Source organism: Camponotus vicinus, unplaced genomic scaffold (genome assembly GCF_025532165.1).
Source record: "Camponotus vicinus isolate PSW18456_S1 unplaced genomic scaffold, iyCamVici1.0 SCAF_10, whole genome shotgun sequence".
Taxonomy (NCBI): domain Eukaryota; kingdom Metazoa; phylum Arthropoda; class Insecta; order Hymenoptera; family Formicidae; genus Camponotus; species Camponotus vicinus.
The window spans coordinates 10,395,204-10,420,276 of NW_028141946.1; the positions used below are offsets into that span (position 1 = coordinate 10,395,204).

Genomic DNA, 25,073 nt, shown 5'->3' on the forward strand with positions numbered 1-25,073 from the left:
GATAAATGGTCTAAATTAATTGCCACTGAATATGGAGTGTCGTAGGATCTGTACTAGGACCCTTGTTATTTATTGTATATATTATAATTAAAATTTGTCCTGAAGGATGTAGTATAAAAATGTTTGCGGATGATACATTAATATAGGTTGTAGTAGGTGAAAGTAGTGAGCAGTTAGAGTCAGAAATGAATATGGCATTTAATATGGTAGAAAAATGGATGAATAGGAATAAATTGAAAATGAATGCAGGAAAAACGAAATATATGATATTTAGGAGTGTAAGAAAGGAACTGAAAGGAAATATTGTATTGAAATGCTTGGACGGAACTGAGCTAGAACGAGTAGAGATAATGAAATACCTAGGAATAATTATTGATGATAAACTTCGATTTAAAGATCATTGTGACTATATATTAAAAAAGATAGGAAAGAAGACGAGTTTTTTAAATAGAATAGGAAATTGTATATCGGCATATACTAGATGTATTGTATATAAGGCAATCATAGCACCTCACTTCGAATATTGTGCAACGTTGTTAATGGATATGGGAGAAACACAGCTGGATAAATTGCAAGTAGCGCAAAATCGGGCAATGAGGGTTATATTACAGTGTGATAGGTATACCAAAGTGGAACATATGCTGCAAGCGTTGCAGTTCATGTCCGTAAGACAGAGGCTATACTATAATGTATGTTTATTTATTTTTAAGATTGTAAGGAATTTGCTGACAGAGCAGCTACGAAATAGACTAGAAATAGTAGGAAATGTAAGTGAAAGACAAACGCGACAGGCCGGAGATATTGCAATACAATTTCGCAGAACAAGAAGTGCGCAAAAGAGTATGTTTTATGAAGGAGTGAAATTATATAATGATTTACAAGCCGAAATGAAACATTGTGATAGGATCGAACCATTTAAGCGAATGTTAAAGGAATATATATTATTTAATGTTATTTAATGTAATTTAAAATTGTATACTACAAATAGCTGAGAAAGCTAATAAAGGTCAATCAATCAATCAAAATCTCTCTCTCTCTCTCTCTCTTTCTTTCAACTTCTATGGTGTTCTTTTTTCTCAGGCTAAATTGAATTTATATACACATATACACTACCGCTCAAAAGTATTTGGCCATCATAACATTAAAAATCTTAAATGACTATAAATAAATAAAAATCATTCATTTATATTAATCTATATATTATATATATATTATCTATATATCTATCTATATATATATTATCTATATATCTATCTATATCTTCTCTATCTATATATTATTTTTGCAAAATATGCGTCAAGAGATGTGTTTTCTGTTCAAATGGCAGCAGATAACTGATGCAAATCTATATCCGTTACATTCTAAAATATCAAATAAACAAAAAAAATTCCATGAAACACGCGCCTTTGTAGTAAATACTTAAAAGTATTCATTCTAGGAAAAGAGCCATAAATACCTTATTTGGCTTTGTAGCTATCTGTTAGTAAACATGAAGTGATATTTATAATATAGCTATTGAGAACGACTTTCCGTTAGCGCATAAACAATAAACATCGATGAAAGGCAATAGACACAATTTCGTTTTCGAGTTTTCTCTTAAATTAAGGGTGGCCAAATACTTTTGAGCGGTAGTGTATAAATTAATTGTATACAAACAAATATATAAAATTGATATAGGTTAGCTTGTAAAATACATATACCTCGCTCTTTCTTCCTTCTCTCTCTCTCCTCTTTCTCTCTCTCTTCTCTCTCTTCTTTTTTTTTAATGTTATGATGAACAAATATATATTTTAATGAAATCTAATGAGCGTTTCGACAAATCTTCCGTCCTAGATCCACACCTCGATTGCACCGTAATCGAAAGAAACACTTTTTTTCTTGTAAACGCTAAAAAATGATAATATTTATTACAGACTAAATTAAATTTATATATATAAATGAACTGTAATTATAGGTCAATAAACTTTAATATAAATAATACAATAATAGAAAGGGCTAATAGACCCGGTGCAAGTTAGAGAATATGGGTGCTTTCCATTAGAGAACGCATTATACGTATTTACACAATTAGATATACATAGATCAAATATTTCAATCCTGAATTAGATCCTATTCAATAATATTATAGTAAAATTATTAAAATAAAAATAAAATGCATACAAATACGAGTTCGCAGAATAATTTAACTATTATACTTTATACTTAATTATACTATTATACTATTATACTATTATACCTTATTTTTAATATTTATAATTTCTAAATTATATTAAAACGATAAAAACGAGAAAGTCAAGTCAAGTCAAGTGGTTATAAGATAACACGTCATTTTCGAACAAAATGCACATCATCACACAAAAATAAATCGCAAAATGCATGTCACTGATCATTAATCTTTGATATTTTGATGAACATGAAGAGAGTTTATATGAGAGAGTTTATATGTAGAAAATTATTCAATGAAAATAATATACACCCGGCGATGAAAGATCTACAACTCGTATATGTATACATTTTATTTATTATTTATTTTAATTTTTATTTATAATAATTTGACCATAGTATCACTGAGAAGAATCTAATTCAAAATCGAAACGTTTGTTCTATATATGTATTATACATTTAAATCTAATGCGTTTTAAACGGTTATACATATACATACACACTTTATTATTTGCGCCAGCTCTATTAACCTTTTCTATTATTATACGAATCATCTATACAAATTATGAATATAAAGAACGTACTTTTCTCTTTTTATTCTTCTTATCTCTTTTCTGTCTCCCTCTCTTTCTTTTAATTTCTCTCTCTTTATTTCATATAAAAATAATCGTCGCAACAAACTATTCTTGCAGAATCAAGAGTATCACGACTTTTTCTTCCTGCAATACCCGTAATTAAAGAGGACACTTTTTTCCTAAAAAATGTTAATATTATATATTAATTATATAATTATATTATATTTTATTATTGTATAATTATTGTATGTATACAATTTATAATCATAATATAATTTATATATGTATATATGTATAATACATACCTGTCTCTTTGTTCTTATATGTTTATCTCTCTCTTCTATCTCTCTCTCTTCTCATTAACTTCTTTAATAACTCCGTAATTTTGAAGACTGATCTTCAAAATCAAAAGCTTAACCGTAAATTGTCAAACTGTCAAACTGCTAATTCTCGTAATGACAGCTGCTCGATGCTATGAATTAGAGACCCTGTATAACACAGGATCTCTACTATGAATTTAATGCACAACGCGAATCGAGATCGAAACAACCAATCAGCATCGCGGAAAAGAGACTTCAAAACTTCGATAAAAACGAAATTCACTCAGTTAATATGCCTTTTTTAGAGAAGGATTTAACTTAATATACAATAATAATAATAATTATGTATGTTATTTTAATCTAATATATTACTTTATGTGCATCATAGATTATTCACGTTGATGGAGCCAAAGCCAAAAAAACGAAATTACCAGAGTTTAATCAAGGAACTCTTCCTTATGAACTTATTATTCGATCAAATACCATTATTAATAATTTGGGTTCTTTTGACCTTAAAAAGATAATTCATGCAGTTCAACCTAAATTGATAGAACTGTCAAATCTTCCGGATAGTTTGAATTTATGTGTTCGTAAGTAATTTTATTATTAATGTCTTTTCTTTTCTAAATTTTCTTTATGGTTTTGAATTATATATGATTAATATTGTCATACATATAGTATGTTCTTGTATTTATGTATATATTCTCTTCTATTACATTTTCTTAATATAAATACTTTTAAATAAAATATTTTTCAGTTGTACGAGGATTTATTAAAACAAGGCTTAATACTTTCTCAAACAATTTTAAAACTATTCGTACTGGATCCATTACAGATGGTCATTACAAATTAGAAATTCAAATTTCTGATTACGAAGTTAATGATGATTTCGAGAAGGGAGAATTTGTGGAAATAAAAGGATATGTAAAAATTTCAAGTTATATTAAAAATCTTTTAATTTTGTAATAGAATATTATTGTATTATCTCTTTATTGACATTATAAATTTATTTCACAGATAACATCTTTTATCTTGATGTTGAAAAAATATCTGATGTTAAATTAATAAGAAATCTTTTATCATTAGCACAAATATTGCAAGGTACAAAACTAATTATAAGAAGATCTCTTTCTAAAGATGAAATTTCTGACTTATCATCTAACAAGATTATTCGCAAGTAATTAAAATTGTATTTTTTATTTTTTGTTCCTTACTTTCAATTTGAAAATTATTGCTTATATTAAGAGTTTTATTATAAATCAATGTTCCAAGCTTTTTTTAATTTTGCTTGATTTCTAATTTTTACCGACGCATGTAATTATTCAGATTTTTCAGTATTTAATTAATAAAATAAGTACTTAATAATATGTGATAATATTAAAGTATATATGATTATGTGTATATGACATCTATGTTGCAATGCGTATAAAAATGTTAATGATGTTTAAATATTTATTATATATGTTACATGTTTATTATTATAATATTCTATTTTTTGATATATCAATTTCGATATTATAATAATAATATTGAGACGTATCAATAAATAATTGATTTAATATTTGTGAGACGCTCTTTATATTCATATTATAGTTTTGTTATATTGTTATTTTATATTAGTCTAACAAGCCGAGAAGAAATAAGGAAAGATAAGGTAAAGTAGAATGTAGCGAAAGAATGATTTTTAAATTGGAAATATTTACAGTTATTATCCACATTTTAAATTTTGATTATGTAAGTATTCTTATTTAGTAATATAGGTAGTATAGTGATACTTTGTCAAAATATATATTTGATGAGAAAGTAAATATACAAGAAGCAAAAGATATTCTATTACATTATATTATTTATTTATTTCGATTTTCATGATTTTTATACCATATTGGTTTATCTATTCCAATTTTTATGATTTTTATGTCATATGTTTAAAAAGTGATTATCATGCAGTGATATTTAAAATATCTTTATTTTGTTAATAAAATAATACTTAATTACTCAAAATTATAACTTTTTGAAGAAAAAAATTTTTCTATTAGAACTAAAATTTTCTATTAGGGGCCATCCCTAAATTACGTAAGGCTCTTTTCTACGTTTTTTTATCCCCCCCCCTCCCCTCACGTAAGAAACCGTAAGATTTTCTGTGACCCCTCCCCCTCCCCCTGTATCTTACGTAATATTTTACAATTTTACTAATAAGGTTTTTTTAATAGTTTAATCTTTTTTTAAAGATAAAGAATTGGTTAAATGTGAGTGATATGAAATATGAATACACTTAGAACCATATTCTGAATCCTCTTTTATCGATAAAAGTGGCTTGTAACCAATCAGAAAGCTCTTTTAGAGGCACTTTTATCGATAAAAGAAGATTCAGAATATGGGCCTTATTGTATCAAAGTAAAATATAATAAACTTTATAATTTATATAATTATTTAATTTTAAAAAATAAAAATTCTTTTCCTTACAGTCAAATGTCTAGTCGAAAAATCATTCATCTCGTATTTTATAAAATATAAAAATACAGTTATATAATAGTATTAAGTTTTAAGTACTGAGTATTAAGTGTTTTATAATATGTTATAATGATAACATTTATAAAATAATATAAAATATTATAATTAATAAAATATTACATAAAATATTAAAAAATTATAAAATAATATTAAAATATTTTAGAACAATTAATTTGTTATCTATGGATTTTGGAGCTATTCTGTTGTCATTTGTATAATTGGTAGTGAATCAGCCACCTGAATATCGCTTCTATTATCGACGCAAAAGAGCAAATCTTCCTCATCGATCTCATTTTCCGCCACCCATTCTTCATTCGCACATTTCGTGTTTTTTTCGCGCAAAACACATAAAACTTCTTCCTTTCGCTGCGCCTCGATACGAGTAAGTTTTAATTTTTTTGAAGTTTTACAGGTAAAATGATTCAATGTCTTAACATGCGAGACCATCGCTTTTTTTGAAGCGAAATAAAGTCCGCATGTCGCACACACTCTACCCGTAAGTTGCGACTGCACGGTTGGGCAATAGAAATCGTTGGGCATTTCTTTAAAATTTTCATGATTAATCGGCTCCAGAGTCTTTAAAGTTAATCTTTGAGATAGAGGTAAAAATTTGGCATTTTCATTTTTCTCATTGAATTTCAATGCGCTTAGCAAACCTGTCTCTTCGTCTTGTTTAACAAAACATGGTGGCGGAAGAAAATCAGTTGGTAGAATAGAGCGTAAATCGCTTCTTAGTGGACTACAACATTTAGTGTTGTTACATTTGCAAATCTACAAAAGAAAAAAATACGTATCCTGGTATACTTACTTTGCATTTAAATATAACATAGTCTATTTTTCTTTGACATAGTTTCTGGACGAAATAAAGAACACCTATTTATAAGAATATATTTAAATTTGTATGCATTAAAAATATAAAATTATTAAAAATATAATTTATTAATTAAAATTTAAATTTGAAAAGAACGTTTTTTTAATAAAATTGAAAATAAATTTAAAATATTGTTTCCATAAAATATGTGAACGGCTCTTTAATAATTCAAAAATTTAATTAAACAGAATTATTTATATATTAATATCTGTAATAGATATTGTGATTCGCGTACATGAGTCATGTACCAATTGTTGTCCACTTGTGGAAATAAAAAAGAACTTTCCTTAGGGTGCTTAAATTCAGCAATCACTGGATATCCGTCTATGACCATTTTATTCCTGTTGGAGTTACCGTCAGCGTACGACCCAACCTACTAACTCTTTAGGTTACTGGAGAGGCCGCCACGGCGCTCTGACGCGCATATCACTCAGAGACTTTTTCTTTTTAGTTTTTTTAGTCTTTCTTTTCCCCACTGTCTAGAGACGAGTTCCGTTCTACGTGCTTTTCTGTATGCTTGCGATACCGGGTTAAATCGATCGTCATCGAGTGCTTCGTGTTCTTTTCTGCATGCGCGTACCCTCGCAAGCTTTGTCAACAGGTTATGGGCCCAGGGTCTTGCGAAAATTCGGTATAATTCGCGAAGCACGCCATTCAGGCGGACATCGAGTGATATTGCAATATTCCGAGAGTTCCACGGTGCGCCACAAGAGCGGGATCCGTTAGTGCACGGTGCGATAGCGCACCAACCCGATAGCACACGAAAAATTGAACACAATTCCCAATAGCCCACGTCCCTTTAGCACACATCCCGATAGCACACAAAGTAAATCGCGCACAATCCCGATAGCACACCAATGAGAAAGTACACGCACAGACTGCACCCCCGTCCCCCGCCCCCCCGCCCCCCACCCCGTTGCAAACCCATGTGGAACCTTGTGTGCTATCGGGATGTGTGCTAAAGGGACGTGGGCTATCGGGAACTATGTTCAATTTTTCGTGTGCTATCGGGTTGGTGTGCTATCGCACCGTGCACTAACGGGACCCTCCTGCGCCACAAAAATGAACGCGACCGGGGTAAAGTTCGAGGTCCTTAACAAGGACAACTACGAGACGTGGAAACTACAGATGCGCGCCTTTCTAAAAAAAAACGACGCGTGGGGTTACGTGAGCGGGACAAACGTAAAACCCTAAGTACGACAAAACGATACGGCGTCGGTGGAAACCGAGCGTCAATGGATTGCGGCCGACCTGAAGGCACAATCGGACATAATTTTCGCAATGAATCCGTCCGAAATCAAGCAAACGAAAGGCTGTGAGACCTTGCAACCGACGCTAAAGAGCACCCCAACTCCCCAGGACGTGGGAACGACGGAACCGACACCGGGGACGTCAGGGACCATGAAGACCAAGGAGACCGTGGAAAAATATAAATCCACAGAAAGAGCTATGATCCTGAGCCCAGAGGGAAAACTCATCCCGTTCAGAACTCTGGACAAGGTAATCAAGGATGACGGGGGCCGGAAAGAAGATGGAAATACGTCCGATCCTCAAAACTATAAATATATTTTGTAGATTTAAAGATAAAATATATGCATTATAATTATGTAAAAAAGAATTATAAAAGTATTGTCCTAACCTGTAATATTAAGAAAACAGTGCGAATCGGAGAGTACTTTAAAGAAAATAGCCCAAGAAAGCGATAGAAAAGTGTAGAAGGTGTACATCGAAAGTGCACTTTAGCATGTTAAGTCTAATAAAATAGAGTTAAAATGTTAAAATATGTTAAATCAACACATATCAACTAATATCAAGTAGTATTAAGGAAAAAGAACTGTAAAAGAGTCATTGCGCAGAAATTAGAGTAACGCGCATATGAAAAAGTGATTTGCGCATGAATAGTGCAACTGCGCATTGGAACAAAGTGTAAAAGAGCGACTGCGCAAGCGCGAAGCGTCTGCGCAGATGAAAAACCGAAGTGCGCATGCGCAATGCGTCTGCGCATAGCAGAAATGCGAAAACCAATAGGAAACCGACCAAAATAACAGCGCGTAGAGAATACGAACACACTGGACCGCCCAGATAGCGCTGTTGGTGAGGATAGCGAAGAGTGGGGAGGCCTATATAATGGGCTGCAGAGCTCATTCGAGAGCTTTTTCCCGGACGAGTTCGTTGAGAATTTTTCGATAGATAGCTAGTAACGCGAGTATCGGAATTTCCATTAAAATAACGATAAGACGCGAAAGTTGTTCCGCGTACACGGCGATATGGTGTAAAATAAACATTTTATATTAAAGCGAGAAATAACTTGATTAGTCCATTCGGGAGTGATCTGAAAAGAAATATTTGTCAAACGAATATTTACAAAACAACGGTGACTTACCTGAGGAGGAATCTATAGCGGTGACGTCATCATCCTTCCAGCGTTGTCCAACGGCGAAGTCCTTCGTCCAGCGGCGACCTGAAACAGAAAAAAGAAATATTAGAACGAGTGGAAATACGACGGGAATACGTCGTAAATTTCCGTCGTTGAAGCGCAGTCAGCGGCCATCTTGTAACCTGATACGGTGGCGTGACGCAGCAAAGCGAGGCCGGTGTCATATTCCAGGAACCTCGATTCGCGAGCATTGGGATTGTCACAACCCAAAATCCTTGCTTGTTGGTGGATAAACAAGCTGGCGACCGTAAAAACTAAAGGTAAGAGAACTACATCCTCGGATATTTTTACCCATTAATAAGTCGTCCGATCACAGTTATATTGGGCGCGTAGATAAATTGTGCGTAGCTATTTTCGGAAATAAACCGCGTCACTCGGATTTGTAGCAGTAGGATTTCGAAGTCCGATAGTCATTGATCCGTGGGTTTGCGGTAAAGGCGAGCGTTCGTTGTATAGCGACGTGTCCGCGAGTGTTTACGATAAAAAATACCACGTAACCCAGGTAGCCCGAAGAAAACTTGGCGATCGTGACAGGACAGTCATTTACGTGAGTGCCGAAATTTGAAACGAGAAAACGCGCGTGATTAATTCGCGACGCTTTTCTAAAAAACGATTCGAAGAATAAGCAGGCGTGTGACTCAGTGTTCGCGTGTTAGCCGACGGAAGGATAGATTACGCGCAAATATCATAAAACCGCAAAATGTCGAGTAACAGAGAAACCGACAAATTGCAAATCGAAGCGACGGGCGCGCGAGTGATGCGATCACCCGTCAAATCGAGAGAAAATATCCTCACAAGATCGCAAGCAAAACGCGTGAATGAGGATAGAGAAGATTTTCGCGATGCGGAAAACGCGGGCGGAAAAGAGACGGATAATCCTAGAGACAAAGAGTTCTGGGAAATGTTCGTTAAATTAAACAAGAAATTAGACGCGGTAGAGACGCAAATCGTGAAATCTAGACGCGACGGCAAAAATCAAGAAGCCTCTTCGGTAATTGATTTGGCGACCGAACGCGGAAAATAGGAAACGGCGTCGAGCGTTGTAAAAATTTCTGAAAACGCAGTCTTAAACGCGCGATTACCGCGTGGAGACTGGCTTAAAAATCCTTTCGAAGATCTTAAATACTTCGGAAGAACAGACCGACAGAATCCGATTAAATTCATCAAAAAATTCGAGAAAATCGTAGAGTATGAAAACGTCGGGGAAGTCGATCAAATCTATTTCTTCGCGAGATGCATGCGAGGATCTGCATCGACGTGGTTCGAAGTAAGAGAACCGGATACGATCGATGAAGCCAAAGAGTTATTCATCCAACATTTTTGGAATGAAGAACAACAGGCGAGATTTCGGGAAGAAATGTATACCGGAAAATATAACGCTAGCGGTACGGAAACGATGTCCGAATACGCGTTAAATGTAATGAAGCAGGCGAAATGTCTGGATCCGCCGATGTCGGATAAAGAAATAATAAGATGCATAAAAAGACATTTTGGTAATAATGTCGCGCGAAATAAGACCCACTACGGTAAAAAACGTAGAAGATTTCGTACAATTACTCGACAAAATCGAAATAGAGCGTGAGCGGAACAAAAAATTATTCGAAGCTAAAAAACGCGAAATTAAAGATAAAGTTCTGACGGATAAAAAATGCGAAGGCGCGACAAAACCGTGGAATAAAAATAAAGTCGCGGAGGAGAAAAAGCCGAATCGCGACGAAAAAGAAAATGAATCGTATGTTAGCAATAAATATACGAAAAATAGAGATTTCGAGAAATCGAAAGAAGAAGACGGGAAAAGTTATTACGCGAAAAACGATCAAACGGATGAGACTGCAAGTAAAAACGAAAAACCAAAAAATAATAACGTGTCCGCGAAAGCGGATAAAGCCGCGTTTAACAAAGGATTTTCGACGCAGCGTAATCTAGCGGTCGTTAAAGCGGATAACCGAACCGAACAGTCTGACGAAGACAATGAGGGCGAAGAAAAATCGCCTAAATTAGCGGTTATTCGAGCAAACAGACAAAAGCCGAATAAACGTGTAAATAAAAATAAAATCGAACGCGATCGTGTAAACGAGAAACAATTCGCGAAATTAAAAATAAACGTCGAAGAGGATATAAAATCTGAAAGCGCGACGAAAAATAAAGACAAATTAAATCGCGACGGAAAATTACAAAAAATCGACAAACAAAAAGTAAGCGTATTAACGGATAAAACGTTAAACGACGAAAATGTCGATGAAGAATTTAAACCGAGCGAAAACGGGGCGACAAACGTTGATTGGTTGGTCGAAGATGTCGAGGAAAATTCGGAAATTATAATTCAAGCCGATATCGAGACGGAAAAAACCATGACGACGGAAAGTTCCAGAAATAAAAAACGCGTTAAAAACGACGCAGTCGGGCGCGATAAAGAGACGCGTAGAACGGAAAAGTACCGTGATACGACGATAAAGAAAGAGAGAGAGCGCGTTAAAGGCGATATAGCCGAGCGCGACGATGAGACGCGTAGTACGGAAAAGTACTGCGACGCGACATTAAAGAAAGACAGAGAGCGCGTTAAAGGCGATAGAGTCAAACGCGATAAAGTGCTACGACGCACACAAACTACGCATAACGCGGAATTAAAGGGGATGGATCAAGGCCATTCCGAACACGAATTCGAAACGGAATTAAAACTAATAAAAAAGTAATACCATCCGTAAGGATTAATAAAATAATCGACGAAGTCGATGAATTAACGCGGGAAGACCAACAGAAAAAGAAATCGATCGGTTCCGCGTATATCGATATCAAAGTAGGTGAAATGAGCGTAAAAGCATTGCTCGATACCGGTGCCGAGATATCTGCGATGACGAAAGCGTTATTTGATTCGCTAGTTGAGATTAAAGCGATAACGAGAGTGATACCGCTGAGAAAATTTTCGCTTGTAGACGCATTCACCGACAAAGCGCAAACAGCCGCGAATAGAGCACAGATAACTTTCCGATTATGCGAGAAAGAATTTACTCACGAATTCGTAGTAGCGAAAACACTCGCGTATAATGTAATTTTAGGACTCGATTTTATACGACAAAATTACACAGCGATATACTGCGAACCGAATGACGTGCAGATAAAATTCCGCGACGGAAAGCAACACCGCGCAGAAATATTTGCTCTTTCGGTAGAAGAGACCGAAGAGTGTTTAAATAAAATATTGCGAGAGCACAAAGATGTGTTCGAAAATAGGATAGGGTGTGTTAATCATTATTCCCATCAAATCCTAATGAACCACGATAGACCTTTTCGTATGAAGCCATATCCAGTTCCGGATGCTCATCGATCAAAGGTAAGACAACACCTGAGAGATCTTCAAAATTCAAGTATAATTGAAAAATCATCGACTCAGTTATAAATCCACTCGTAGTCGTGATTAAAAAATCGGGAGAAATTAGACTGTGTCTAGATGCGCGTGAGCTTAACAAAAGAATGTGTAACGAGCATGATCAACCTCCAACGATCGAAGAAGTTTTCCGTAGAATCGGGAATAAAAAATATTTTTCGACTTTGGACGTGACCAGCGCATTCTGGCAAATACCGCTGACGGACGACAGTAAAAAATATACCGGTTTTATGTTTGATAACCAAACGTATGTTTTCCGAAGATTACCTTTCGGATTAAAAACATCGGGTTCATCATTTACCAGAGCGATGAATAAAGCGTTGGGGGAGGATTGTGATGCGTTCACAATAATATATCTAGATGATATATTGCGTCAGATTCAAAAGAGGAACACATTTTCCATATAAACTACGTGCTCGAAAAATTAAAAAGCGTAGGATTTCGTTTAAATCAGGAAAAATGTGAATTTTTCAAATCCGAAATTAAATTTTTGGGATATAAGTTCGACAGCATACATGCTGAAATGAACGAAGACACAAAAAGAGCAATACGGGATTTCGAGATACCGCGAAATAAAAAAGGAATACAAGCGTTTCTCGGTCTCGTTAATTGGGATCGGCGGTTCATAAAAAACTTAGCCGCGATGACCAAACCATTAGAAGCGATGCTTTGCAAGGGCATTAAGTTCGAGTGGACTGAGGAAGCCAACAAAGCATTCAACCGAATAAAAAGGGCATTCGAAAGGGCGCCTAAATTATACATTATAAGATCAAATATGAAATTTGGCTTATATGTAGACGCGTCAAAATTTGGACTCAGTGCGATGCTATATCAGTACGACGAGGAAAATAGCAACGTTAAATATACAGTGGCTTACGCGAGTCGAAGTCTCAAAGGTGTAGAACTTAACTACACTATTACTGAACTGGAATGTTTAGCGATAGTGTGGGCTGAGAAAATGGTATGCAAGCTTGCTAGGAAGGCGTATAAAGATCCATACGGATCATCGTGCATTGAAATTTCTGTCAGCATGTGCGGACGATAGTTCGAGAATCGCGAGATGGATCACGTTCCTAAACGAGTTTGATATCGAGGTATGCCACGTACTCACGTAAAGAAAACGTGATCGCGGATACTTTATCGCGGCGGAACGTAAATAACGGGTATGTTAAGCAGGAAAAGTCTATAAAACGGATAGCCGCGATTGCTAAACCGAATGACGAGTTAGACACCGTAGCATGGTGCGACATGATCGAACAAGCGCAGGAAGAATGTCAAACGTTGCATGATTACCCGCGTGAAGATTTAAATGTTTACATACGCGACGGATTAGTGAGAATACGCGAAACGTCGTGAGAAAAAATAATAGTTCCGGATAAAATAAGTTGGGATTTAATCGATAGAATACACGATTACCTCTTACATTACGGGACGGATAAAGTCGCGGATTTCGCGAATAAATACTTTAAAATTAAAAATCTCGAGAGAGTAGCTAGAGACGTAGTTGCATCGTGTAACACGTGTCAGGCGACAAAGTATTATACTCGACCAACGAGGGGAGTAGAATATTTTATTTTACCGGAAAGACCGAGTAAAGTCATTTCGATCGATATATTTGGACCTTTGCCACAAACACCAAAGGGATATAAGTATATATTGGTCGTTATGGATCAGTTTTCAAAGTTAACAAAACTGTATCCGATGAAAAGCCAAAAACTCGACGCAATCATGGACGCGTTGCAGTTGGAACATTTTCCACAACTGGGAATGCTGGAGGAAATACTATCCGACAATGGAGGCCAGTTCATAACCAATCGATGGAGAGAATTCGCGGAGAACATGGGATTCGCAATACGGAAAACTACACCATATAACCCGCAGAGTAATCTAGTCGAAAGAGTGATGCGCGAACTCGGACGAATAATTCGAGTCTATGCGCATGACAGACACACGTCTTGGAACAAAATAATCCCCAGGACGGAAAAGACAATAAATTCGACTAAACATCGAAGTACAGAGTGTGTACCACTGGAACTACACCCGGAACAAGAAGGATACTTACCAATGGATCCGAGATTACATCCAGAGGAAGACCAGGAGGAGGATGAACACCTACTACTGGAAAGAAAAATCGAAAGTGCAGCTAACTTTCTTAAAAAACGAGCTGGACAAAGAAAGAAGCAAGCCGACAAACATGGTGAGACGGAAGTCTACACTCAAGGGCAGAAAGTGTGGGTGAAAATCCATCGACGAAGCGATGCGAGCCGGAGGCTTACGAAAAAGATACATCTCGTCTATGATGGACCATATCAAATAAGAGCCCAGATAAGACCAAACGCTTATGCTGTGGAGGACGAAGAAGGAAATACAATCGGGATATTCAATTCACGATTGTTAAGATCACATCGGGAAGCAAAATTGAAACCAGTGGCAAGAATAAATATGATTTCAGTCAAACGGGGAATAAAAGAACCTCAAAGACAGGAAATCGAAAATTTCTGCAAAAACCTAAAAAGAAAAGCAGAATTAGATAGAGTGAGTAAAAAGGAAGATTTACTTTCCGAAAAATCCGGAGACTTGTCTGAAGAGCAAAAGGAGTCCGAAGTGCAGGAGGTGCAGCAACCAGGAGCAGCGGAGGACGACGAAGCCAATGACGACATCACGGAATCCAGCGCAGAAAGGAACCTGAAAAGAAAGAGATCGGGTCAAATTAGTGAGAAAGAAATGCGTCACATAATACGCATATCACGATTTATTTCCGAAAAGGAAAAGGAAATAACAATCGACGGATTAATTAATGAAATACCGTTGAAATTGTTACCTGATTTCAGAAGTGAATTTAACGTCATAACAAGAAAGGCGTTAGAACTCATCGAAAAGAAAAATGGAAGACTCAGAAGAATCTACGATACGAAAAGTATACCTTCGTATCTTAGAAACGAAAGAAAAATCAGATTCAAAGCAGTCGGAATAACAATCGAAGTAAAATTCGAAAAAACCTACGAGGAAGCCGTAGTAATACAACATGACAAACCATACATAATTGTGGGGCGTCATGTATGTAAGAAACTTGGACTAAAGAATATAGCCCAAGATAAATCAGACAAAGATTTCCAGTTAACAAAATGGAACAAAAAACACAGTGCGACTCAGATAACGAAGTTGTATGCGGAATGTCTGAAAAATCATGAAAAACAAACGGAATCCAAGGAGCGGCGATCCGGAGAAAGGAAAACGTCGAACGAGCCCACGAAGGAAGGACGACATCCGAACGAGCCGAAATCCGAAGAGGAGGACGTACAAATCATAGAGGTCAAAGAAGAACCCAAAAGTGCAGATATCACCGAAAAAAGTGTAAATAGTGCAGTTCGCGAAAAGTCAATTTCGAGCGATAAAACCAGCCGAAAAGTGATAGAAAACGCGAAAAACGATGAAATAAGTCATGCGAGTACCGAAATAAAGTCAGTGCGCGATAAAAATAAAACGGCGTCAAATTGCGTTGACGAGAGTCAAAAAATGACTAAAGAACAATTTAAAGACAATAAAATCGATGCGTACGTAGAAAGTAAGGAAACTTGCGTGCGAAATAGCAATAAGAATATTAACGAACAGTCGATAGACACAAAAGTGCAAAAAAGTGCAGATGAACGATTTAAGAACATTAAATCACATAGCGACGCGTTAGGCTGGATCCTCATACAGACACCGGCGCTTTAGCACCAGCGCTCAAGCGCTGTTTGAAATGTTGAGCAACAGCCAATGAGAGCTGTCCAATTGAGTACAATCGAAGTGATATTTTTTGTTCAATTTTATAAATAAACTAAATAAATGGTAAACTATTTTTATTATGTTTCTTTGTATTAAATGATATGTAAATCTATTTGATTTTACATGTTTTTCACAAAATTAAAAAATTCGATCTTCAGCAGCCACAAAACTGGTCTAGTGATTTTTTGATGACAATAGCACGTCCAAAGTTCGACCAAGTTCAACTTTTTCAAACAGCATATGTACACACGAAATTTTTGACTATATAAAGTGTATGTATGTAGAATACGTAGAGTACGTACTATATATGTTGAAAGACAAAATTTATTAATTCGATGTTTTTGATCGGTTTAAACATCGGTGTAAATACCGGATTAATGAATTTTGTCTTTTATTAAATGTAGTACGTACTATATGTAGAAATAGTTGAGAAAATAGTTGTACAAATAGTTGAAGAGTTGCAAGAAATGGCCAACATCCAAGTAAGTATTTCAGCGAATATCTTTTTCAATAAAATTTTGCAATATATTGTAGAAATAAATGTGTATATAATAAATAATAAATATAATTGCACATTCCATATTAAAAGTGTAATAAAATTCTGAGAAATTATGTTATTTGTTAAAATAAGGTTATAGTTACAGGGAATAACATTACGTTATTGATAACTGAACGAATTTTTAGGAAATTATGTAATTTTTTATTGAATCTTCATACAAAATATAAACAAAATTTTAATGAATTTGATAATAGTTTCATTCACTATATGGGGGATGCTGGACACTTACAGTTATAATCTTTTCAGAGATTATTGCTATGCATGTCTATGTAAGTTAACATGTAAATTTTCTTCCTGTAGGAAAACATTTGTGCATTATGTGATGCAACAATAGATATTGACATCGTAATGGACCATGAGTTACGAACGATATACTAAAATCCATGTTGATGATGCAGGCTACGTATACCCACAGCTTGGTAAGTTTTTATCTTTTGTATCGCAATTATTAAAAATGATTATCGACATACAAATTATATTCAAGAGCATACTTATATAGCGTATTATATTTGAGGACATACTGTATAGATATACTTTTGCAGATAATGGTATGATTGTCGATCCAATTAACGATGAACCATTGACCGAGATTCTTCGGAATGAAATGTTGATTGGCGAAGTCCAAAAGCGAGAAGCCTTATGGAATTTTAAAATTCCTGTTACCGAAAGGGGCAGGAGTATTGTTCAGAAATTGTGGGAGGAGGTAGTGTCTGCTATGAATGGTATGTTAGCCAAGCACAGTCATATTTCTTCATATAAAATATTCTCGAAACAATAATTAGTTTGCAATTTTTCTTATAGGTAACATCAAAGATGTTAATGAGGCCAAGAATATATGGAAAAAACTCCGTTACAATTACAGGCGAATTTTAATACGGGAGAGCAATAGCAAGAAAAGCGGCTCGGCTGGTAGTGGAATGAAAAAAAATAAATGGCCATACTATGAAATGATGGCCTTCACTAAAGATCTCTTCATCGAGAATAGAAAGTAAATAATAAAATCATACATATAACACATTGTTTGTAAATGAATAATGCATTTTTAATTATGTATTTTGCCTATTATTTATAGAAGAAGTTCCAATGTATCAGTATCAAACCTGTACAATGATGATACAATGATATCGGTTGCATCGACCAGTTCATCTTCATCAGTACCAGAAACAGAGGCAAAACAGAAACGTAAGTCCATATTTTGATTTTTGGCAGGGTTTGAGGAAGGATTGTTAGAACGAAGAAAAGTTGTATACAATTATATCTTTTAGAAAAAGTACATTTTTATGAATTTTATCTGAAATAAAAACTATCTCGTAAATTATAATTCAGAACTTTTCCTCTTTGGAAAAAGCAAGCATCTCTGTTTTAACTTTTAATTATAAATAAAAAATAATCCAACTTCGACTTTTGGCATTATATAAACATTGTTACAGGTCGCTCATCCGAGTCAAACGAAGCAATATTGATGAAACTCACTTCTTTGTTGGATGCACCTCTACCTCCACCGCCTGAACTCGTCTTACCACCATTACCTGCTATGCCACCGCAGAACGACGAAGTAGAAAACGTAATAGGACTAGTTCGGGCAGCGTTAAATAGAATACCTCTTTCAAAGAGACATGAGTGTATTGTAGAATTACTTACATTTTTATATTCACGCGAAAACTCTTATAAATAAAAAATATTTTTCAAAAAATATATTATTAAAAAAAATGTATATTAAGTAATATATATTATATATTAAGTAAATATATCAAGTATAATATTAAGTATAAATATATGAAATATATTAAGTAAAAATGTATATTAAGTAATATAATACAAATATATTTTATATAACATAATCATCTCAAATTTATTTTAAAAAATTATCTTTTTGAATTTCATGATACAATAATCGAACTCGACTCTAAAATTGCTAAATTCGTACAATTCTAAAAATAATATACATTTATAAAATAATTTAAATAATTGTTGACATTTTGTTTTAAATTGTTGATAACTGCCAATCAACAGCACCTTCTTCGTTGAAATATGCCATAAATTCATCTCTCACACGAGCAGCTTCGCGTGAATGCGTATTTGATCCAAGACGACATATGTTTTGCATTCCACCTAAATTGCTCATTGTATCATCACTTAATTCTAATTCGCAAGTTTCATCATCGGCGTTGTCCGCCCGTATAAAATTGTGCAAGCAAACGCAAGCCTCAATTATTTTATATACATTTTCGACATTCGCAATTATCGGTTTTCTAAAAATCCTCCATTGTGACACAAGAATGCCAAATGTACTCTCAATCATTCTCCGTGCCCTGCTCAATCGATAATTAAAAATTCTTTGATCCACATTTAATCCGCCTCTTCCAGGATATGGACGCATCATAAAAGTCGTCAACGGAAATGCTTCGTCGCCTATCAAAACATGCGGTAGTACAGGACCATCTTCGTAAATTTATTTAGCTGGTGGCAAATCAGCTTCTCCGTTAATTAATGCCTGCCCAATAAATGATGTTTTAAATATTCCTCTATCGCTTTGACGTCCTTCAGCGCCAATGTCAACTATGATGAATTTGTAGTTTGCATTACATATGGCTAATAATACTAAGCTATGACTGCCTTTGTAATTGTAGTATGTCGATCCTGAATGTTGTGGAGCCTGCAAAATATACATTAATGTATGTGACGGTGACATGTTCTAAACTCATTACAGTGTAAAATTAATTTGACTAACTTCCATCTAACAGATTGGAATATATATATATACACATAAATATTTATTTCTTTAATATTTATTTATTTATAAATATTTATATGATTTAAATATTTTTGCAAAAACTGCTTAATAGATAAAAGACAAAATGTATATTATAAGAGAATTACTTCTGACACACATTTTAACTAGAATGACGATTAAATTCTGAGTTTTGTAATTATTAAAACTTACTTGAATTATTACATGTTTTCCATCAATAGCACCCACACAATTTGGAAAATTCCATTTACGTCTAAAATTGTTTTCGCTTTTTTCCCAATCTTGTGATTTTGGTACTGGCAGAACTAGTGGAGCTAATTTTGTCCACAGTGCTTTACAAGTTTCCGAAATTATTTGAGAAACTGTACTTGTCCCAACACCAAATTCATATGACATAGACACTTGACTATCACCTGATGCTAGGTATCTATTCATTAAATGAAGTAATATTAGTAACACTTAAAAATCAAGATTAAAAATTAATATTTAAAAATCATTATTAAAATTTTGTTCATTATTTGATTGAAACCACGAATTGAATTATACCAATACCAACTGATTGTTTCTAATTTGCACATTTTTTAAATTAGAAATGTTAAAAGTACCTTAATGTCAATAACAGGCGCTCTTCAGGTGAGATTGGTATCCGTATCGCATCCTCTTTTGTAATTATTGGAGCAATCAGTATTAATAAATTTTCAAATTGTTCTTTGGTCATGCGACAATAATTTTTAAACATTGTTGGATCATTTAAAATGATAGGGTACACTTTATAAAAAGCGCCGAAATCTTGTCTATTTTTACACAAATCTGACATCCAGAAGCGTTTACGTTTGTATTTTTTTGTTTTTTCCATTATACTTAACACAGCTATTATAGCTAGTAATTTGCGTCGTTGTGAGACTTGTTGATGATACATGTAATAATCTCGTTTATATTTGAGTACTGCTATTTGTACTTGATATTGATAAAGAATCTTTGGATCCATAACTAAATAAAGAAAATAAGGTATAAATATTTATTATTCAAAGGCTTCTCAAGAGCGATGAACATGTATAATTAGAATCAATCCAAAAATGAATTAAATATTTATTATTCTCCCTGAATTTATGTTGCATCTGCGATTTATTAACCACAACCTTCATATTACAATAGACACAACAAATATAAAAGTGAAAACCTGTTGCAGGCAAGATTCCCTTTAACATGGTCTCTCTCCCTACTCATCTCTGATACGATATGATTCAGTATTTTGTTTTGTTACTTACGTGAATTTATTTATATGCGTATATATGTACGCTATATATTCACGTGTACGTTTTTACACTAAAACACTGTCTAATGCCTAAAAAATAAGTTGAGCATTTTAGGTTAGATCATTGTTAAACTCTTAACAAAGCTTTTAATTACATATAAATTCACTTCCATAATTTTTAGAATTAATTAACCAATTAACTTATTTGTATTTATACACGATCTTTTCTATACATACATTTTCTATATATATAATTTTATTAGTCTACAAAATCCAACAGTTCAGATAGAAATCCGAATATATTTGTGATGGCACATAGGCACTTTGGCGTTTAAGCGCCAAATAATCATGAAAAACTCAATCCTCATGATAGCGCTGTTTAACGCTGTTTAACGCCATTCTCTTGTTATTTACTCTCATCACCCATTTTTCACCAATAAGCGTTCGGTGTCAAAGCGCCGGTGTCTGTATGAGGATCCAGCCTTAGAATTAAGTGCGAGCGACCAAATAGAAATAGTACAATGCGAGCCATATTCTATATGCGAAAATACAAACTCTTATTTAACACCTAAAATTAATTTTCTGAATAAATTAAATTTAATCACAAGTACACCGATAAGCGGTAACTTGAATAGAACATATCTGATTAAAAAAGAAGTAGATTTAAAACAAGAGTTACTTAATTCGATAAAAGAATACAGAGAAATAGCGGTTAACCAATTAAGAAGTAAATTACTAGAAAAAATCGCTAATGCCTATACGCGTCCGAATAACGAACAAACCGACCTAACCTTCAAGGACACGGCGTTACCAGAGACAAGTATAAGTTAGTGTATCGACGGACGGTCACAAGAGAACAATGAAAGCGAACTACATACAAAAACAGTAACAAAAGAGAAAAGACTAGCGATGGATAGCAACAACAACGCGCCACGCGAAGATCTATTGAAGAAAGAAGAGAACAAACTGTTGGAAAAATCTATTATAAAGGCCAACAAAGAAGCAATCCGGAGGAGAACAACGGATACAATTGTTAAAAGACTGCATGCTGTCATCCAACAGCGAAGGTGAGAATAAACAACTTGACATTGACAAATTAGATCAACAATGGCAAGAGGAATCAAACAGAACAACATTGGTTTTAGAAAACATATACGATAATTTGAGAATGAGGGATGCAACCAATACATTCAAAAATACATCTATAATAAAAAACAAGGATGGAGAACAACAATATCGAGTCACAACGATCATAATGACCGAGAAATTAACAAAACAAGCAAACGATAGTACTAAAATACAAGGTACAGTCGAAATAAAAAACAACAAATGCGAAATCCAATACAAACACGGCGACGAAGAAGAAAACACCGTGGAAAACATAGAAAATAAATCAACGATTAACGGCAAAGTAATTGATGATATTACGGTCAAAGATTCACTTGACAACAAAGAGAATATTACAATGGAACAACTAGTAAAAAGGATGAAGACAACAAAACCGAAAATAAAGGAAGTCAAAATCAGTAGGTATACAAGGCCGGTTCTAACCCTGGTCCTCTCAGAGGGGGTGAGGCGCGAGGGGATCTCAGCGGCGCGGGGGAATGACGTCACGCAGGATGGAAGGGGTTTTCGGTGGCGCGGGGGAATGACGTCACGCGGGACGGAGAGGATTTCGTAGGCGCGGGGGCTGCGGGGCGGGGTGGGGGACGCTTGGGGACGTGTTGAATGTTTTATGACAAGTATAAACAATCATAAACCGATGTCCGGTTGATAAACAGCGGTATTTGAAGAGGATTGGGTCTTCGGGCCGAGACTAACGCGTCGGGATATGTTTTTCGCAAACAAAATGGCTCTCGCGGTACCCTCCCCCTCCCCCAATATAATAGGTGCGAGAAGGACGACGCAAAGGTAAGTGAGTGTTAGCGCAAGACAACGCGTGCGAGAGAGAACGATAATATCGCGTGCGAAAGAGAAAGAATAGTCTCGATAGCGAGACTTATAATTAGCGCGAGAGAGCGCAAAGGATGGGAATATACGTGTGAAGAAATTACGTCATGATTTAGACTTAAAACTCTTTATTCTTGTTTTACATATTTTTCTTACGTACTATGGACTAAAAACTAAAGCTGCCAGCTCGCAATCGACGAGCTGATGGTTGTTGAAAGCGTCACTCGCGCGTATTACATTAGATATTTCTTTTGGATTTATTACAGAGGACGCGATATTGGAGAATTGCGTAAACTTGACATCAACTGTTTCGATAATTTTACCCAATCGATCAAAAGTTACATCTATGCATTGATCGAGATCGAACATACGATGTAATGTCGATTCGACCATCATCAAGCATACGTTTGAAGATTCGAGATTTATGAGTTTGACGTCGTTAATCGTACGAACTCTCACTGTTAGCGGTCGAACGCTTATGAAATTGTAGTCATCTTTAGAGTTGTTCCAAAGTAAATTTTGAATATTGCGACGTTGCTCGTAGAGTCCCTTCCACGTTTCGAGAGATAATATCAGTTCCTTTCCTCGATGATCTCCTATGGCAATCTCCACGTAACTCGGTGGACCCACGTTGATACCAATTTCGAGGAATTTGAATTCCGTAGCTGTCAATGCGTATCGTCTACCTAGTATACGAACCGCACGACGTTCCAACGAAATGCTACAGAAAAATAAAAATTAAAATAATAGTAATAATACAATTTGTAAAAAAATATATATAAAAAAATAGAAAGAAGTTAAATAAAACTTACTCATCACATTTGCTCTCAAACGATGGAGTTTTATCACGACTCGGTACGTAATTATTCACGCGTCTTTCGATGCCGCTGCTGCTGTTTCTGTTTCTTTCGACGTAATACATTTCTCTGGGAGTTATGAAAAGTGAACCACGAGAGCGGTGTTAACGCGACACTGATCGTATAAGAAATAACCGAGTATACATGACGCTCATCTTCCAAAAGTATAATGTGGTGGGGGGGATCAATGCTTCTAACGCTCTGGAATTTAGGAGAAGGGGAGATAACGCTCAGACAAAAAATTCTTAGAAACGCATGGAAAGGTCTAGGAAGGGGAAATAAGAGATAAAACATATTAATGTTTACATATTTTATTTTCTTGCAATTCTTTCTGGCGTTGCGACCATCAGTTAAATATTTTAAATACATTTTGTAATGCGCAATTCTTAACATGTTTTCCACATCGCATACTATTGGTAATATCTAATTTATTTAGAGAATCAATATTTTCATAGTCTGCATCCAAGGTTTCAATAATATAGCCGTTTCCCGCATCGTCTAGTATATCGGTCAGCCATTTTCGCTTTTCAAGTCCTTTAACGTACACGACAGACGATTCTTCTTCTTCGTGTATCGTACCAACGACAGCTGTTGTAATTACACGCTGAGCCAAGCCATACGGAACGTTTCCGTCTTCCCATTGTAATCCATGATGATTTCTAATCACCCATGAAACTTGACATCGCTCAGATTTTGTAAGCACGCTCCACGGTACAGGACTTGCGAAAAAGTAATGCGAGAGAACATATCCCTTTCTCAGGATTGCCACTTCCTTCACGAAGAATAGTTTGCCGATGGTAAATCCTTGCAGATCCACAAACGTTGGTACGGACATGACGAGATCTCTCTCTCTTTCTCTCTCTTTCTCTCTTTGATACGTTAGTCGAGAAGAATGACAAAATCATCTCGCAGCACTTTGATTTATATCCTGCTCCTCCTCCCCTCTCTTGTGTCGATGTTATCGCTTAGGTAATTTTGCGTACAACGTTGGTCAACGGATTGTACTGGAACTGACTGTACGCAATCGTGTATGATGAGACAGTACGCAGTGGTATTCATCGGCACGTTCTCCTTACATTCGAATTCCAATCTCACATCCACGGTTGCGGTTGACCGATTCGTTTTGTCAAGAACAATCAATAATCACGAACGGACCGTTAAGTAGAAACGTCGAGACGGTGAGACTTGGTTCGAGATACTCGTATCCGTAATAGTTCTTGCAGAAGCGCATGTATGTGTCGTAGAGAATGGACCATCTGTTTTTATCGAAATCCAGATTCATATCGTCGTACGGATAACATTCCGAGTTCAGATAGAGTTTCACGTTGTTCAATTTGCAGTCATCGAATCGACTCGTATCTTCAGACATGATATTTTTCCGGCTTGTCTGCAGAGCGAAGAAAACGTATCGTGGTTTCTCCAACTGAGTCGCGGTCTTAATGGCCCACGAATGCTTGGTTGTACGCTGCAATAGCGGAAACTCGTACAGATCCCACGAGCGAAAACCCATGCTGAGATATCGTCCGCTTTCCAGAGCACGCAGCATCGACAGCTTTTCGATCTCGCTCAACAGCACGTGTGGCATTCGCCATTGTATCTTGAATATGTTGATCACAGGCTCCAGTGTCGAATCTCCAAACAGACAATTGTTGTCGTTGCGCGATCGTATT

General features: G+C 35.3%; 1 protein-coding gene across 1 annotated transcript; it reads left to right on the top strand.

Moving 5' to 3' along the window:
• The first annotated feature begins 8,724 nt into the window (after window positions 1-8,724).
• On the top strand, window positions 8,725-18,264 carry LOC145960873 (uncharacterized). Its single transcript, XM_083080562.1, has 6 exons — window positions 8,725-9,137; window positions 16,890-17,008; window positions 17,132-17,311; window positions 17,391-17,577; window positions 17,662-17,771; window positions 18,020-18,264. Exons 2-6 carry the CDS (start codon window positions 16,945-16,947, stop codon window positions 18,262-18,264), a joined length of 786 nt encoding a protein of 261 aa, XP_082936688.1. The 5' UTR covers window positions 8,725-9,137; window positions 16,890-16,944.
• The last annotated feature ends 6,809 nt before the right edge of the window (window positions 18,265-25,073 follow it).